Source organism: Mus caroli, unplaced genomic scaffold (genome assembly GCF_978045245.1).
Source record: "Mus caroli unplaced genomic scaffold, Mus_caroli_1 scaffold_15, whole genome shotgun sequence".
Classification (NCBI taxonomy): Eukaryota; Metazoa; Chordata; class Mammalia; order Rodentia; family Muridae; genus Mus; species Mus caroli.
In genome coordinates this window covers 8,312,947-8,331,959 of record NW_028227270.1, presented here as the reverse complement: position 1 = coordinate 8,331,959, position 19,013 = coordinate 8,312,947, and the positions used below count along the sequence as shown (strand labels likewise).

Here is a 19,013-nt window from a genome sequence, read left to right as displayed (position 1 = left end):
TTGACTAGAGTTCTTTGTAAATAAATTGATCATCTGAAGTCTATTGGGATTTGAGATGCCTGAGATTTGATTGACCTGTAGCCATGTGCAGCTCTCTTTTACCTGCCACGACCTGGAAGTCAAGGACTACGGTGGATAAGCAGAGGCTGCACTTCAGCACAGACCTCAGAAGAGCCAGGAGCTTGTCCTGCCTCGGTGTTCTGCCCATGGGTGTGCAGCATACAGTTTTTCAGTTGTGCTGTTTTGTATTTTGTTTTCTATGCTAAAAATACTGACAGTTGTTAGCATACTGTAGAGAAATATTCTATTAGGCACCTCCCCTATCAACAGTGGATTCTCTTCCCTGGGGAATACTTCCTGGAGGGTGGTACACTGACCCTCACCCTAAGAGAGTGCTGCAGCTGTGAACCTCTAGGCTTTGGCTACCTGCGCACATCTTTCTCCAGCTTGTTTTCTCCAGGGCTCCCCTGCCTGTGTTATTATTTGGAACTTTACAGGCCATGGAGTGGTGTCCCTGGCAATCTGAGGTCCTTGCCGTGGGAGGAGGCATGAAGGACGGATGCCTACATATTTTGGATGTAAATACTGGGAAGAACGTTCAGACTCCAAGCACACATTCACAGGTAAGCATCTGGCTTCGTCTTCATCCCACCCTTCCTTACTTATGAGTACAAAAGGAACTCCGATTCTTAAGAATTTGTTTTTTCTACAATCTCTTAATGAGTGAGTCCAAAGTCAATCCCGTTTGCATTTCTCCCCCCCTCCCTCCCTCCATCTCTTCCTTCTCAGCTTTCTCCCCACAGTTTGACTCTGAAACTTGTATGTAATCTGGCTATCCCTGGCCAGCGATCACAATTCATTTAAATTTCCTGGTCCTTTGCACTGGGGCCTTGGTGTTTGGATGCCTTGGGATGAATCCCCTTACGCTGGATATAATTTCTATAAATACCCGATCCTCGCTGAGGCTGGAGGCTGGGCGACAGAGCAGAATGTAGTTTAGACTCAGTTGAGGCACATTCGCCATGCATCAGAAGCTGCTAGCATTTGCTGTTTTGTGGTCCTCACTATAGATTTGTTCCCTCATCTGGCTACCCAAGACAAAGGAGGTTGCAACCGGCCAAGGTGCACCCAAGAATGATGTGGCACTGTGGACCTGCCCCACGCTGTTCAGGTCCGGTGGGTTCTTCGGTGAGTGAATGCCACATACCTACCCGTGGCAAGGTTTGCTGCCACCAAGTGTGGAAAGCTCTGGTCAAAGACTGACTCTTTGGTTTTTTAACATCAACAGAGGACCAAATCTTACACACACCCCCGTCTCAGAACACAGAGGTAAACGTTTTTAAACTCGATCGTTCTTGTCTAACTCTTAAACATGTCCAGGTTCCTCTTCCTTGGATATGTGTATGCTTTAGGCAGCAGCAATCTTCGGCAGTTTTCCCAGATTTAGCATCATGGATTATTTTGAAGAGAATCTAGCAGTGTGAAGGAGAGCCGTAATATTAGACAGTGCTATGAAGCCACCAAGAAGCAGGAGGCATCCTCTGTGTGTGTGTGTGTGTGTATATATATATATATATATATATATATATATATATATAGTTAGTTAGTTAGTTAGTTAGTTAGGGCTAATTCCAAACATTTCTTTGGAGAGCCGAGAATTCTGTTTGTCAACCCACACCCCTCCCCCATCAGATAGACTTCCTGGCTCTGCTGGGGATCCAGCTCTAGTTGGCTTCATGTTACACTACTTCTCCCTCTGTCTGTCTGTCTGTCTGTCCCTCTGTCCCTCTGTTCCTCTGTCCCTCTGTCCCTCTGTCCTTCTATCCTCCCTCCCTCCCTCCCTCCCTCCCTCCCTTCCTTCCTTCCTTCCGTAGTTGTTGCTGGGGATCAGACCCTGGTGTCCTGTCATGGAGCCATGCACTAAGAAGCCAGACTGCTATTCTCTCTCAATTTAGTTCTACAAACTTTTATTGGGATCTTTCTTGACACAAAGATTCATGGTGAGGAAGGAGAACCCACTTCTGTCCTCAGAACCTTCTGGAATGATAAAGGGGTTGTTGTATCTCCTTCTACCCTGCCCTGGCGATAAGATGAGAATGCTGGCTGAGGAGGCTGCAGAGGGAGCTTATCAGGCTGGTCTCAACAGCTTGTGCTTTTGATAAAGAGTTCCTGTTTCCCCGCTCTCCACTTGGCCCTGCCTGCAGATTGATCCCAGGAACTTATGTGCTCACTCTTTATTTTTATGCATCTTTTATTTATCTTATGTTTTGTGGGAATGTAGGGAATACATAGGTGACATTGTTTCCCTTGAAACCTATGCTTTTGTGTGAGGAGACCTACGGAAATCTAGTATATATAAAACTAGTATGTATAAAGCTAGGTCGCGGTAATACCATGACTTTTTTCCGGGGAGGGTTTCTCTCACATACAGACGACTTGCTGTCTGTGGTGTAGCTCCAGACAACCCCAGGACACCTCTCTGTTCCCCAGTGGTCTCACTCTTTCTGATCTGTAGGAACTAGGAAACCAATATGTTCGTGTTCATTTTTTCCACACTTTCCTGTCTGTTCTGGGCAAACACTCTACCATGAAGCCACATCTTCAGCCACTCAGACAACCCTTTTAAAAAATATTTATTGAGTTTATTCTTTAACAGTTTCATACATGTATACATATGCAAAGTGTACCTGATTGTGGTAGCCCTGACCATCTCTAAATCCCTTCTTACTGCTATTATCCCTGCTTCCCTCCATTTCCTTCTCACATCCATGGTGTGTGTGTGTGTGTGTGTGTGTGTGTGTGTGTGTGTGTGTGTGTAAAGATTTATTTATTTATTTTCAAGGCAGTGTTTCTCTGTGTACCTATGGCTGTCCCGAGGCTGCTCACGGAGTTCTGCCTCTTCAGTGCTGGAATTAAAGGTGTTCTCCCTACCACCTCGGATGATTTATTTATCTATTTTTATTTTATGTGCAAGAGTGTTGTGCCTGCCTGTATGTGTACGCATCATGTACATGCCCTCTGGAGGTCAGAAGAGCATGTCAGATCCCCTGGAACTGGATGGTTGTGAGCTGCCATGTGGGTGCTGGAGACTAAACTCTGTAAGAGCAGCCAGTGCTCTTAACCAGGGGGCCACTGCTCCAGCCCCACATTCATGCCTTTTTGTTTTAAGACTCACTGTGTTTAACCAGGATTGTTTACATGAAGTTGGGTTTGGAAGTACTCCTTGGACACTGGTAAGCCTCTTGGTGGGTGCACAGTTGAGGACAATGACTGCTCCAGAATCCATTGATAGCCAATAGTTCAGCAAAGAAGGGTGGGCTTCATAAGCATCTGCTTCATCTGTGACCGACTATTGATGGTTCGGTCTTGCACAGGCTTGTTGCAAGCTCTCGTGGCTGCTACGGGGTCCGGACTATTTTGGGTGAACTGTGCTCACGTGTCAGCATTTCACAGCCCTTCTGCCTTCTGGCTCTTATGATCTCTGCATCTTGTATTTTTTTAATGCCCTACAAAGTTGTAAATCTTCATTAAACCTTCTCAACCAACCAACCAACCACCAACAAAACCCCAAAACATGAAATAGCATAGTAGAATTGAATACCCTATAGAGATGAGACAGATGGAAAAATAAATGTTATTTTGTGAAACTTTTATTGTAGACATACTCTTTTTTTATATAAACTACTATAAATTATGTGTAGACGGCTAGGTATAATGTTACTATATAACACTAATTTTGATAGTATGTCAAAACATTTGAAAGAAAGGCTGTTCTAGATGAGAGCCACACCTTTACCAAGGCTTACCCTATGAATCACACTGTTAATTCCTTGGGAAGAAACATTAGTTTAAAAGGTCCTACCCCTAACAACAGAAGACAGACAACTTATTCTTGTTCCCATCCACAATGGAATGGTAATTTTTAAGCTTTAAATCACCAACCAAAGAGTACACATGGAAGGACCCATGGCCCCCTCTGCATACGTAGCAGAGGATGGCTTTGTTGGGCATCAATGGGAGGAGGGGCCCTTGGTCCTATGAAGGCTCGATGCCTCAGTGTAGGGAAATGCCAGGGCAGGGAGATGGGAATGGGTGGGTGGGTGGGTGGGGGAACACCCTTATAGGAACAGGGGGAAGGGGGATGGGATAGTGGGATTCTGGTGGGAGGGGGACCAGGAAAGGGCATAACACTTGAAATGTAACTAAAGAAAATATCCAATAAAAAAATAAAATGAGAGAAAATAGAATGTATAAACATTTTACCAATTCAAACAACAAGAACAAAAAACAAATCAAATAAACAAACAAAAAACAGGAGTAGGAGGGATCGTTGAGGAAACAGGGCTGGGAGGTTTTAAGAGCCAGAGGTCAGAAACTGTCACATAGGCTCCCTGTGCATGGGCTCACAGCAGCTGTGGCTGCCTGAATTGAATCTGCACAGGCTCAAGGCGGTGGAGACACAGTTGACAGGCTTGGCTTCTGGGGGCGGGAGAGTCTTTGGGTTTGGTTTTTGTAAGGGTGTGGTGACCGAGGTGTGGTGACCGAGGTGTGGTTGATGGTCCCACACTCATGAGTATAGGGGCAGCACAAATTGGATTCAGTGAGATATTAAAAAAAAATGACAGGAATTTGAGAGTGAATGGGAAGGTGAGATCGGATCTGAGAGGAGTGGGGGTGACTGTAATCAAATTACACTGTAGAAAATTCTCAAGAATTAATTTATTATATGAAAAAGACAACCTGGTGTAGGTGACTTTCTTGCTCGCAGGTGAGACCTGCCTTTGATGGGGCGTCTTTGATCCATGGCAAAGGAGCAATATGTAGTGTCATTGATGGTACATACTCATGCAGAAAACAGAACTTTGCAGCTCGCCCAACAACACAAGCTCCCCTCAAAAGAATGTCTTTGTCTGGGGTAAACGTGTCATTTCCCACTTCCTCGTGAGTTAAGACTGTCACTGACGTGTTTGGGAGGGACTTCGAGAGCACGCTGCTCCCCTCTCCTCCGTGTCATTTCTCAAAAAGTTTCTCATCAATTTAAGTCAAGCTTGGGTTCAACCCCCACTTTGGGAAATATTTGGGATTTACCCTCTTTGCTATTTCATTTTATTCTTTTCTTTTAACACATATAAGACATTTTTAATCTCTCATTTTATCTATTGAATATAATAAAGACTTTATCCTTAGGGTGGATTGAAATGCATCATTTTAAGTTAGCAGTGCTCATTTAAAGACTCTCGTGCCTGCAACTTTGTGAAGGGGAATCAGTGGGAATGTTTAACTTTTTTGGCAAGAGAGATCCCTATGTGACAATTTTCTGTATGAATCTAACACTGCAACTGTTTAGTATTCCTTTTTATAGACAGCTTTCTGTCCAGGACATGAAGAAAGATAGTAGCAAAAATACCTGGAGAAGTGTGAGAGAATAAAAGGCTATGCACTATAAAAGGGCTTTATTTTTAGTTATGCTCCTGTGTCTGTGGATATGTGTACCTGCGGGTGAAGGTGCCCTGGGGGCCTAGACTGGCTGGCTCCCCTGGGGCTGCAGCTAGGGGTGGTAAGCTACCACATGGGGTGCTGAGCCATCTCTCTAGCCCCAAGAGACAGACTGTTTTATGCTTCTTCCTTGTGGCTTTATTGTAGTGTGAGCTTTTAAAATTAATTGTTAAAGTTAAATATGTGAATTGATTATGCACACAGATTTCTTTTCTCTTTCTTTTCCTTCCTTCCGTCTTTCTTCTCCTCTTCTTTCTTCCCTCCCTACCCCACCCTCTCCTCCCTTCCTCTGTTCCTTTCTTCTTTCATGCTGTACTTGGGATCAAACCAGAGATTGGCACATGCTGGGCAAGTATGCTATTTTCCCCAGCTAAAAATTTCCTAGTTCTAAAGTTACTTAACTTTCCATTTGTACAGAAAGATAAGTCTTGTACAAACTGTAGGGTATTCTAAAATAAACAACAGAAATCTATCAGTAAAATTAGACTTTTAAAATGAGAAGGAATAGGCTAGAATAATTGAAAGCTTTGGTGCAAGGTTCTATAGCCTATTGTTTATTTTTTGAAGACTTGTTTTAAATTATGTGTATATGTTGGTGAGTATAGTCATATGTGAGTGTAGGTGCCTTCAGAGTCCAGAAGAAGGCGTTAGAGCCCCGGGAACTGGAATTATAGACAGTTGTGAGCTGGCTGACATGGGAGCCAAGAATCAAATTCAGATCCTCTACAAGAATAATAGGTGCTCTTGACTGCTGAGCCATCTCTCCAGTTCTGGTTCTATGTCCTTGTAAAACATATACATATACATGCATATATAAAACATATATTAAAGCATTCATATATGAAATATACACACACATATAGATTATATATTTTATGTTCTATATATAAACTATACATTTTATATATAAAGTTATATATAAATTTTCTGTGGAGTTTGGCCTAATATTAAAGCATTGACCTGGCCCTAGTTCTGGCTCTGCTGTTCATGAGTGGTGTGCCCTTGTGTGAGATGTTTGTTATTCCTGCATCATTTTATTCATTTATAAATTATGGAGCTATGTCACTTCTGTAAGCCTAATTTATGTACCCACACTCACAGGGCCAGTCCCATGCCTGGTTTGCACTGGTGCATGTGTTGTGTGTGTGCACAAAGGAGTGGTTGTGGGCACAACGACTCCCCCAAGAGTCTAGGTTACGTCTCCCTTGGGTCTGAACAGTGCCACACACTCCTTCGAGCTGAAGTGCTTGTACTAGGGAGGCTGTCTCAGAGTCCCTCTCTCAGCTAGCTGACTTGTAAGAAATCCTGTGTTAGGAAGAGATGGCACCCTCTTCTTTGATGGCACCATTGGGATTCCATTGTGTCATCAAATGCCTTCCCCCTCAAGCCTTCTCTGGTCTTGTACTCTTTAACATTCTCCTAGATCTAGTCTCTTTTCATGGACTTATTTTTGTCTATTTTGGCCCAGGATTTTGGTTATCAGGGCCACTGATGATTGGTTAGTGGATACCTTAGCATGCTGACGTCAGAAGGACTGCAGGAGAGGTTGAGAAGTGTTATCTACCATAGCCTTGTTTTCAAAACACCTCCAATGCATACATAAGCCCTAAAAGAAAATGAGATCTGAAAGAACTGACTTTAATTTTAATTCAGAGTCCCCAAATTAGTGCAACCATTAAATGCTGCTTTCATTTAAAAATATGTAGTAACCTCGTATAAAGCAATTATAACTAAGATTGTTCTTTGGGAATAATGAATAAAAGACCAGAAGGGAGGCCGAGCTTCAGAATACTTCAAGCAAGTCTTGAACTTGAGTTTTTGGACCCCTTTGCTCAAGCTGCATCAGTTTATGTGATTCTTGGAACCTGTCCCAAAGGGATGGCTTTTGTCTGAGCCCAGTGTTGGCTTTCTGAGACTGTAGAAGATAGACCTAATGAGAGTGGGGAATGAGTGGTGATGTAGGCTAAAGTACACACTCCTCAAAGATACTGGTGTGAAATCTCTGTAGCCTGCGAACGCGACTGTCTACAAACAGACAAAACCATTTTCACTACATGGTGGGTTTCGGGTTCTTGGAAGGAGCATCGGTGGGCTTAAATCCAACATCAGGTGTCCTATGACTTGTGGGAAAATCAAAGACTAGATGCAGAGGAGTCTGTTCTCATGGAGGCAGGCAGGCGTGGTGTGAACACAAACGGAGGAACGGTGGCTACAGTCGAACCAGAAGTGGCAAGGCTGAGACTCCCACCCACCCCTAGACTTTACACTTCAACCCCAGACTGTGGGAGAGTCAGTTTCTGGCGCATAACCACCCAACTTGTGGCCATTTGGTAGGACAGCCACAAGGCTCTGGTCAGGGTGGGGGCGGGGGAGGGGTAGGGGTAGAAGTGGGCAGGGTAGGGGGGTAGGAGTATGGGGGGAGGGGTAGGGGGAGCAAGCACTGGAGAGGAATCTTAGCAAAGGCTCAGGTGCTGGGTAAAAGGCCTGAATGGTTTGCCAGGTGAACCTGGCTGGTGCAGGGAGCACTCTGCCCTGGGAGGGATGACGGTCCTATCTCAGATCACCCTAGTTCTCAGCAGCCACCCTTGTACCAAGATCTTCTTTCTCCCACAGGTCACAGAGACAGAGTGCTGCATTTGTCACTGAGTCCAGACCAGACACGCCTATTTTCTGCTGCGGCAGATGGGACAGCTTGTGTGTGGAAGTGCTGCTAGTCACCCAACCCAGCCAGTCCTAGGGAGAACTGTACTGCCGGCTTTCCTTCTCCACTAGGTCATTGGGAATGGAAGATGTGATGGCTGACTCTTCCTTGCCTGATTCTTTTCAGGCTGGAGTCTCTATACTTCCTATCCCATAGCCCAGAGATCTCTAAACCCTTCCCTTTCCTCTTCTGCTCCTTCTTCCCTCCCTTCCCCTTTCTCATCCCCTTCTCTCCCTTCCAGACTTCCTCGCTCTTCCTCTTTCCCTCCTTTTCCCTCTCCCTCTCCAATCTCAGGCTATTCTCAAAATTAGTACATAGCTCAGTCTGGCCCCAACTCCCAAACCTTTTGTCTTTACCTCCTGAGACTTGGTTTATAGGTGTAAGCCAACATATATGGCTCTTAAAAAAACCCACCCTCTCCTTTATTTCTCTCATAAAAACAAAACAAAAACCCTAATTGTTGTAGAGCAGGGTAGTGTATATACCAGAGAAATTAGGATTCTTTTGCCAAGTTCATGTTAATTTGCCAGTTTATTTTCTTCCCATCTTCCTTTAGCTGATGGGAGTAATTAGCTAAACTTAGCTGAGTTTAGTAATTACTTCTTTAGAAAAATTTAGAGCATCTAAAACTTCAAATCTTTCTGCCTGTTTCTCTGTCTTCTCTCTCTGTCTCCCTCTCTCTGACACACACACACACACACACACACACACACACACACACACACACACAGGACAGTGTCAAGTGTCCCCCATCATCCCATTCCAGGTTTTCTGTTTTAACAGTATTATGACAGTGCTGTGATCAAAGTTTATTTCTACAATTATTCTTGGTATGTGGGCAAATGGGCCTAATTTAAGAAAAAAAATCAACATATTTCTGGTATTAGTTTTAGTGGAAAGTTTGGGATATTATTTTTATAAAGAAATTAGTAAAAGTCTAGACAAAACACAAAATAGAAGCCTTGACTACAACTGTCTTAAATTTTGTGCTCCAAAATTTCAAGTAAATCTTTAGTGGATAGCTGGGTACATTTTTGGTTCATGAATAGATAGCTGTTGAGTACCATCCAGATTAAGATACGAATGTTTCTGGTATCCTAATAGGATCTCTTGTGCCTAGTGTCAGCTAATAGTCTCCATATCCTGACTTCTATCATGATGGACTAGTTTTTCCTTATGGCTACCTTCAGATATGTGGAAGCACGCAGTAATCATGCATGCAACAAACGCAGTGTTACATGAGACTGCAGTTCTTTTCATTGCTATGTATTTTGCTCTATGAATGTAGACTTTCATTTACATTAGAAGTGGATATTTAAGTTTGTAGTGGGAAGTTGGCTTTCTTTGGAAACCAAGTTATGTTCCGTGAATGCATTTTTGTTCAGGTGTCAGGTTTGGGATGTGAGGCTGCTTCTTATTGTGCACAGCAGCTGACTGGGATTTGTCTTGTGCTCTAGGAGGGGCATGATTTTGCCAGCTGAGAAGAGTTTACCTTTGGAATTCTGGAAACTCTTTAGAGGATATAAATATGAGAGGTCTGGGAGGGACTGTGGCCTCTGCTGTCCCTGCTGCTGCTGTAGCTCCTGCTGCTGTCCCTCCTGCTGCTGTCCCTGCTATTGTCCACACTGCTGCTGTCCCTGCTGCTGCTGTCCCCCCCCCCCCCCCCCCCACGCTGTGGTTGTCCCCCCTGCTGCTGGTTGCTGGTGCTGCTTTTCCTGGGTTGCTGGATTGCTGGTTGGAGATATCCTAAGGTTGAAGATTGACCTTGTCCCAAGCCCAAGGAATTTGACACCCCCAATCAGCAAGTAGTAATCTAAAGAAAGCTATACCTCCTTTTTCCTCTAACCCTCTTTCTCACCTACATAGTGCTTGGCTGTTGGAAGAGATTGGAGTAGAGAAGGGTGGTAGATATAGGAACCCAAATAAAGCAGGCAAAAGGCCCTGCTACCTAAGTCATGTAGAGTTTTGAGTTTAAGTACTTAGTCTGGTATGTTCACTATTGGATATATCTTTGCTGGACAAACCATTCATTTCAGTTTGGCATATCCTGAGGAGTACAGTTGCTAAGTTATAAAATATAAACAGGTTAATCTTCAATAGGCACTAGTAATTTTTTCCAAGAAATTTACTATGGCAAATTTGTACTTTAACTAGCAATGCATGAAGGGTTGAACCAACAATTTAAAAAATGGTATTCAGTATAGAGTAGTTAATTTATTTTAATTAAAATTCTAAATCTATATGAAATATTATGACATGTCTAAAATATCACTCCAGAATCCCTTTCTAATAAAAACTTCTTTTGTAGGCCAGGAAGTCTGATCCTTGCGTGGTATCCATCTTACAGGGGTGGTGAGTTAAGCAATCCCACGCTCAGGGCTCCACCGATGTCAATGAACTCAGAACCTCTAGGTGTTCCTGGGCTGTGCTTCATCTTAGGTCAGAGGCCAGGAGGCAGTGCACATCTGCCTAGGGAACCCACCCCTGAGTCAGGTCTGACTGATGTCCCCTCAGTTCTTGTATATGAATGAGAGTGTAGTGGTGGGATAGTGCAGGGGTGCGGGGCTTCATTCCTTTTCACTCTCACCCCCTAGACTAGGCAGTTCAGAATGCTGAGCCCCTCACTCTGCTTCCTGTCAGATAGATCTGAGAGCCAAGCGCTTTATCCAGGGAGAAATTACCCTGTCCCAGGATGCTCGGAGGACAATGGTGGTCCTGATTTTCTAATCTTCTTCTTACATTATCTTGGAGATCTACCCAAGAACGTTACAGGAGGAGGACACGTGCAGCCATTCAAGTTGATTTTATTTGTACTCAAACACAGAAGTGACAGGGATGGAGTGTGGAGTGAAAGCCACACATTTAAACAGAACCCTTCATAGTCTTCCTTATCCATTTGAGGTGTTTCTTTGAGAGGAAAGTATAGATACCAGGCCATCGGGGATCTCCACACTTCCCTGGATAACCAAAAGAGGTGATGCCTCGGAAAATACCATCACATAGCAGAGGGCTGCCAGAATCCCCCTGGAAAACAAGAGGGTGGAGTAAGCTGGGGTCAGAATGGATGGTGAAGAAGTTCTGTAGCACTTAATAGGCAGACCAGACCAGACTTCGCTGAAAATTACTACTTACAGCATCTAGATGGGAAGTAATATTTTAATACTTACAGATTAGTGAAAACAGAAATGAAAGCAGCATTACTTATTTTATTCACTGATTTTTAGATTATCTTTTTCCAGAAAGCAGGCCTTCTTGGTCTTTTTTTTTCACACCTTTATTAATAATCAAGGTGTGAAACAGGCAAAAGCAGCTGAAACACTTAGGTGATGGAAGCTGCTGTGTTTTCTGGTTCCTCTCACATATATTTATTTTCTCAGAGAAAGAAAACTGAAGTTCTCCTTTCAGGGAAGGCTTGGCTTTCTATCTGTGTGGAGTGTTGAGTTAGGTGAGACCTGTGGCCATCCCTGGGGAGACTCCTTTCCTCCCTCTTACAGCATCTGCAATGGGCAGAGTCAGCAGCCAAGTCCTGGGCACTGAAAGACCAGGAAGCACCTCTGAGCTTCAGTGTTTCTGGGGCTGGTGTGAGGCAAGAGTGCCCTGAGAGGCTGCTGTGGCCTCTGAATGGTGCATGTGATTCCCTGAGGGAAAGTCAGGCTCCTGGGTGCCCTAAGGGAAGGCAGGACAGGGGAGGTGATAAGGGGAGGGGAAAATAAAGAGGAAGGATGTGAAGGACAAATGCTATGCCTTTTTAGCAGTTGGCTAATCTTGGTCCTGAACACAAGGCCTAGTTCCTCTGACTCCTCTGACAACTCCCTGATAACTGCACATTGTCCTCACCTCCGGACATATTTGGAGTCTCTGGTTTCTGGGAGAATTGACTAAGAACTGAGGATCTAAAACTTTGCAAAGTGTTCTTTTTAATTCTTGCCTTTAATCAGGCCCTGTCCCTCCAGGTTTTTGGGGACACGGAAGGGAGGGAGGCTTATTCATTCTCTGATGGGGGTCATGCCTGAGACTATTTGTGAGGCTCAGTGGTAAGAAACTCTGGGGTCCAGGCCCAGGATCCTGGGCAGATTTGGGAAGGACAGGTCTGTCTTTCTTTCTTTCTTTCTTTCTTTCTTTCTTTCTTTCTTTCTTTCTTTCTTTCTTTCTTTCTTTCTTTCTTTCTTTCTTTCTTTCTTGTTCTTTTTTTTTAATTAGGTATTTTTTAATTTACATATCAAATGCTATCCCAAAAGTCCCCTATACCCTACCCCTGCCCTGCTCCCCTACCCACCCACTCCTGATTCTTGGCCCTGGCATTCCCCTGTACTGGGGCATATAAAGTTTGCAAGACCAGTGGACCTCTCTTCCCAATGATGGCTGACTAGGCCATCTTCTGCTACATATGCAGCTAGAGACATGAGCTCTGCGGGTACTGGTTAGTTCATATTGTTGTTCCACCTTTAGGGTTGCAGATCCCTTCAGCTCTTGGGTACTTTCTCTAGCTCCTACATTGGGGGCCCTGTGTTCCATCCAATAGATGACTGTGAGCATCCACTTCTGTATTTGCCAGGCACTGGCAAAGCCTCACAGGAGACAGCTATATCAGGGTCCTTTCAGCAAAATCTTCCTGGCATATGCAATAGTGTCTGCGTTTGGTGGCTGATTATGGGATGGACCCCTGGGTGGGGTAGTCTCTGGATGAGGACCAGCATTTCAAACACAGCTACACCAAAGGCTTTTGGGGGCTATGGGGCGATGAGAAACCCTGAAGGCTTTCCGGGAACTCTTTAGAATTTTATGTCTCTTGTTTGTATCTCTATATAGTAATATAAGAAAAATGAGGAACACCATATATATAAACACACACACATACACACACACACACATATATATACACACACACTCACTCACACACACACACACATACACATATACATATCTATGTATATATGGATATATATGTTTGTATATATATATGTTTTTAAAATATATTTCAAAAACAAATATATTTTTTAATATATGAAACAAATTCAATGTAGAAGGTTGCTACTAGCCTTAGCAGCGAATTCTTTATTTCAGTGACTTTGAAGCTGAGTGTGTCACTTTCTTACATACAGCCTACCAAATGTCAAAAAGCATAGTAGAAGGCTCGGTGTGGTAGTGTAAGCCTTTAGTCCCAGCACTTGGGAGGCAGAGATAGGTGGATCTCTGTAAGTTCCACAACAGGCAGAGCTGTACAGTGGGACTCTCCCTGTCAACCAACCAACCAGCACAGCAGAACCCATAGAAGCCAATGCTCTGACAAGGGCAAGCTTGACATCACACCATGCACACCCACATGCCTTGCTTCAGTAGTTAACACACTCCATCTTTTTCACTTACATTGCACGAGTCCTTTCCACCACGGAGATCCCCTGCACAAATCATGTTTAGTCCAATTACAGGATTAAAATTATAGTGTTTTACATCATTGCAGACTTTTCTGTCTATGACAGTGATGTTGACTTCTCTCAGAGTATCAGAGGGAGGTGACTTATTGCCAAATCTCCCCCACCCTGCTACTCGGCATCGGGTTCCTGGTTTCACATCATACCCCTTTTTAGGTAAGTGAAGGATAGCCACATTTCTGTTAACTGTTGCTTTTTTCTTTAGCTGTAAGAAGAAAAAGAGAACTAGTTAAGAATATGGGATTAGTATTAATGTTTGAACTTCTTACCCAGTCCTCTGGGGCTCTCTTATTTGTACCAGGGAAGGGACTAGGGATAAACTCTTTCATGTATGTGCTGAAACATATTCTGTGACTCAAAAGGACAACCAGAGGTACATACCTGTACAAGTTGTAGATCCCCCTCATGTGTATATTGGTCATAGCATGGATAGGGAAATGCTTTCTTAACAGTGAGTATCTGTTGTTCTGGCTCCTTCTTGAGCGAGTGAGCCCCAAGAATGACCTGAGATCTCTTTCCCCTGTAATAGATAGAACACTAGTTACTAGTTTAATCAGGGACTGGGCATAATATATATTGGACAACTTCGTTACGACATTTGTATATATGCTCCTTTTGGAGAAAATTGGTGTCTTAAAAGATTAAACCTGCTTTGAAGGATAAGGTGTTAGGACTCTGTTATCATCACTGCCTTAGCTTTATGTAGCTTTAACAAAACACTGTATGCTGGGTATGTAACAGAGAACAGATAGAGCTTTCTTGTGGCTCACAGCTTTGGAATTGGACAGTTCAGTGTCAGGTCAGCTTGACTTCCAATGGAGACTTGTGCCTGCTCTGTGTCAGCTCTTGGAGGTGGGAGGGATGGGAACATGTGAAGAGGATCAGCTGAGTGACAGAGGGAGCAAGATAGGGACCAGAGACTGAGCTCAAGCTCAACTTATAGCAAGCTACTCATGCTAAGTGACTGACTCTGAAGTCTTCATTCACCCTGTTACCAGAATGGAACCCCAACGATCTAGCTCTTTTAAAAGTCCCACTGTGTCTCCATATGATTACCCTAAGGACCAAGCTGCCAGCAAATGAACTTTAGAGAGGACAAATTACATTCAAGCCACCACACCTGTCCTCATCTCCAACAGCTTATTTATGAGAAGAAAACTGAGGTCTTAATTTTAAAAACAGCAAGTGAGAGAGGTTCCATTTCCAAGATGCAGACCTTGGGTTTGTTTGCATCTTTCCTCTCAGTGATTAGCCATGGTAGAGAGTTAGGATGCAAACCCTGGGAAGGGAAGCTCTCAGGAGGAGATCCATGGGTAAGAACAAGGGGCAGGTGGGAGTGGTAAAGCAGTTCCTGGCAGAGCTCTATGTAAAAGAACAAACTCAGATGGGAAAACTTCCAGAAACCGCTTAGCACAGGACCCTGTGTGCATGCTGTGCAGGGCGAGAGTATTTCCTGATGTGTTTATGCTTATGACTCCTGTCATTCACAACCTGTTACACACCAAACAATGTGATGTTCACATCCCCTTTCTCCAGTATTCCAGCTGAGACTGGTCTCATGACATCATAAATGTACTGTCCATAGCATGATTTGATAACAGTGTTTTATAAATTGCATGGCCCAATAGCCATGAGCCACATCTGGCTATGAAAGACTTGGGTGCATAACCAAAGAAGTGAATTTGTTTTTGTTTTTTGTTTTTTTTTTTATGCAGGATTGTTTTTATTTGGTTTCCAAAATTTAGCACCCATAAAATTACACAGTCAACATGTCAACAATAAGATCATACAATGCCTTGTTACAACTAAAATAAATCTTTCATGAGAAATAGGAATATGTCTTTCCTAATTTCATTTTTTTCTGTAAGGAAGTGAATTTGTAACTGTAGTTGGCTTCAATTCGTTAGAAGTTTTGTTGCCTTTGTAGTGTTGTGGCAAGAGCAGAGGCACTAGGGACAGTGTCACCAAGACAACAGTGGAGAGAAGGAACTTGGCAGAGAAGGACCAGAAACCCTTCTCTACAAGGGATTCACACAGCAAATGGAACATGCTCAGAGAAGTGGGAGAGGTGGATGCTATGTAATGATGCATGGAGTGTCTGGAGTATAGCAGCTGCTGGCATTTTAGCCTTACCTTAGCTCACTAGCTTATTAGTGCTTGGGAGTGATTCCTCTCCCCTCCCCCCTTATAACCAGACTGATTTTATTTCCACTTAATAAACCTGTTTATTATCTTTTTTTAAGAAAAAAATCTTAGATAAGATGTATCCTGGTCATATTCACTCCTGTTCTTCCCCATTTCTTTCCAGATCTACCACCTCCCTATATCATATCAGCAAGCTTGTGATCTCTCTCTCTCTCTCTCTCTCTCTCTCTCTCTCTCTCTCTCTCTCTCTCTCTCTTCCCCTGTAGATAGAACTTAAAGACACTATATCCTCATTGACTTGACTCCTTGTGACAAATCTGGGCTTAACTTCCTTTCAGATCAATGTGGGTTGTCAAATACTTCCTGTATATATGAAAAAATAAGTGATTTTTCCATGTGTTAGCGAGATGCAGTCTTATTATGATTATCCCTTTTCAATGGACTGTTTATCCAAAAGCATTTTAATCTCAAGAACTTACACGTTACAGTGGGCAGCAGTCAACACCCAGTTATTTTCAATCAAAGCACCAGCACAGATGGTATTCGAACTAAGTTTAAGTAGAGCCATATACGGTCTTGAGTGAGGAACAACCGTGTCTCCTCCAATGATTCTTTCACAGCCTCCTGTTCAACAGAAGAAGGCCAGCCTGGTCAGTGCCCACTCCTAATAGTCTCTCAAGAAAGCCACATTTCTGGGACAAGGCATGCTTTTTGAATTTGGAGAGAAATCAGCATCACCTTATATTTATACCAAATGTAGTCCTGAAGTCTCACCCTAAGTCTTGACCCTTTTGGGCTCCTGCTCTCACATCCACAGGAGCCTGCCACTGCTGGCCTGGGAAACTTTCAGCTGGAGATCTGTCATAACTGTAGTCTCAGAGCTCAGGATTTGCAAAGGGCAGAGAGCTGTGCAGTGGTCAGCACCAGCAGTGGTTGCTGTAGAGGAGCTGCTGGTGATTATCCAAGCTCGGCTGTCCCTACTCCCCTCTGGATGAGTGTGAATTGAAGCAGGGCAAGGAGTGGGTTTTTAGAAGCCTGTTGCTTTCCCCCTTTCACTCAGAGGCCGTTAAAAAACACAGTATACAAGTTGATGTTATCACCTTTTAGCTGTGACCCTTCATGAAGACTTTGGTCACTGTGAGATTTCAGGTATCAAGAGCAGCACTCTCATCCACAAGTCAGGAGAATAACACAGGTTGTACCTCAGGTTCTCGTTCAATCCCCAGACCTAACATGGTTTAGTTAAAGCCCTTTCCAAATGAACTATAAGGAACAGAGGAACTATAAGTAGATAATCCACCTTAGCAGAACTTGCATGAACTGGGCCAGGCTAATAGATCCACTGTTAGAGAATGGGGAGATATAGAGGCACAAGGCAGGCATGGTTGATGGGAAAGGACCTCGTGTTCTGTGACAGAGCTTCCGGATTTCAACTTCTATGCAAAATATTCCTGGATTCTCCTAAAACCCTTCTGACCATTTTGGCTGAGTGTTATGTTTGCTTGAGTAGAGATCAACACTTCTTATTCCATAATGAAGTCCAACTACTGGCCCAAAGTATCAGTTGTAGACCTGGAACTTCTCATCAGGTTGAGGAGGGTGAGAGGCACGAAGAGAAAAGGCAGGGTTCACTTTCCATAAGGGAATTGGGAAGTCAGAATTTCGGGTCCAGAAATAGAATGGTACAGAATCAAAGGGAATTTATCCACATCCCTAGTTTTCCTGGGGTGACTCTTACAAAGCTAGAGTGCAAAGGACTATCTGTGGACATATTGATGAATTCAAGGAGATTCTCTTCTGTAGGGTTCTGTCCCCGAGCACACATGCTGGCCTGAGCAGTAGGGCCAGGTTGCCACTAGCCAGCCTTAAAAAGATTGTGGTATGAATTAGAGCAGGTGGAAAGCTTTTAAAAACCAGCAACTGCTCACCCCATTCAGAGTCAGATTTAGTAGAATTTCTGAGGCAGGAGCTGTGCTGTTCAGACATTGTTTCAAAAGCCTGCCAGACTGTTCTGATAGTCCAGCATATGAAGTAGTGCTTTCTTGCTCCCTCCCTTCTGGGTCCACACAGCTCCTTCTGAACACAGAAAACAAAGTGTAATAGGAAAAGTTCTCCGTACTGTGTACTTTGAAGAAAATAAACAATTGGATTAAAAAGAAAACCCTCAGAAAACCAAAATTCAATTATAAAGAAATAAAGAGGAAAGAAAACCTGCTCTAATCTCATGGCTGAGGAGGACCTGGCATTTCTGAGTGCCTTCATGCTGTGCCATGGTGGTCATGTACCCACTTTTGGTCTCAAACATCTTTCAAACTTGTGTTAAAATTCCCTTTAATTGTTAGTCATAAGCTTAATACTAGGACTTCTTTTAGATTCCTGTCTGGAACTCCTACCTCTAAAAGCTTTGTCTTGGGATAAATCATGGCTGTTTCCTTATTTGCCTGCCATTTTTACCCCATGCCAATCTTCCTACCAGGTTCTTCAAGGAACACAGAGAACCTCACAGAAGCTGTTGTTCTTCCCGGGTCAGGGCAAGAACCCTGATGGCATTCCCACCAGTGCATGGTCCTTTCCATCAGACAGGAATATTGGTTCCTAGTCACTACATAGCAGGAACAGCTGAAGAGAAAATACTACAGCTCTCCCAAGCAGTCAGTGTGAGAGATCTTCCCCAGAGGCGGGAAGACTTGCCAGGAAAACACTAACCAAGAGAAATAGTGAGAAACTCCCCACAGTCCTTATTAGCTTCTGCTGTCCAGTTCGGCCATGTGTAACCCTCTTCAAAGCTGTCTGAACAGTAGTTTAAGAAAGAAAGGCTGAGATGCTTCATTTACCACTATTTCCTCTCTTGAAAGACAGGTTGATCTCACAACTCAAGAGTATTTCATTCATTTTTTTGCTCATCTCAACTTGTCTTTTAAGGCAAAATTCAAGCTATAAATTGGCAGCAATCTCCATTGGTGGTTCTGCTAACTTTTGGAAAGAAAGTATGAATACATATTTTTTCTTCTAAAAGTACTAAAATATAAAAATGAATGGTAAGTGTTCCCAGGCTTTGGGTACTCTCAGTTATACTTAAGACACCATGTTGAAAGCACCCCACACATCCATTTCATGATGGTTTTGATGAAAATGACACGAAGCTGGCTGTCTTACCTTCAGGAATCAGCAGGAGTAAAAGGAGAGTAGCAAGAGATGGCACCCGGGGACCACAGGCGTTCCTCATCGTGGCTCTCCCA

At 43.5% G+C, this 19,013-nt stretch overlaps 2 protein-coding genes across 2 annotated transcripts in view; one reads left to right on the top strand and one right to left on the bottom strand.

Annotated features, from left to right (window-relative positions):
* The window catches only part of Cdc20b (cell division cycle 20B), a 58,227-nt gene extending 50,017 nt beyond the window's left edge, over positions 1–8,210 (top strand). The window contains exons 10-12 of the mRNA XM_021180654.2: positions 498–623; positions 1,071–1,188; positions 8,110–8,210. Coding sequence (XP_021036313.1) covers positions 498–623; positions 1,071–1,188; positions 8,110–8,210 — 345 coding nt within the window. The remainder of the gene's footprint in view (positions 1–497; positions 624–1,070; positions 1,189–8,109) is intronic.
* Positions 8,211–11,018: 2,808 nt separating this feature from the next.
* On the bottom strand, positions 11,019–19,013 carry LOC110307743 (granzyme A). The gene is made up of 5 exons (XM_085831316.1): positions 18,931–19,013; positions 16,254–16,398; positions 14,011–14,149; positions 13,565–13,834; positions 11,019–11,221 (listed from the first exon to the last, which is right to left on the bottom strand). The coding sequence occupies exons 1-5, from the start codon at positions 18,998–19,000 to the stop codon at positions 11,060–11,062; spliced, it is 786 nt and encodes a 261-aa protein (XP_085687442.1). The 5' UTR covers positions 19,001–19,013; the 3' UTR covers positions 11,019–11,059.

What these genes read in the sequence shown, in the direction of transcription:
- LOC110307743 (XM_085831316.1), bottom strand. Translation starts at nt 19,000, where the DNA reads ATGAGGAACGCCTGTGGTCCCCGGGTGCCATCTCTTGCTACTCTCCTT. An exon ending in GGGATCTACAACTTGTACAG is followed by an intron (nt 13,835 to 14,010) that starts GTATGTACCTCT and finishes TTCTTCTTACAG; the next exon opens with CTAAAGAAAAAAGCAACAGT. An exon ending in GTGGAAAGGACTCGTGCAAT is followed by an intron (nt 11,222 to 13,564) that starts GTAAGTGAAAAA and finishes CTTGTTTTCCAG; the next exon opens with GGGGATTCTGGCAGCCCTCT.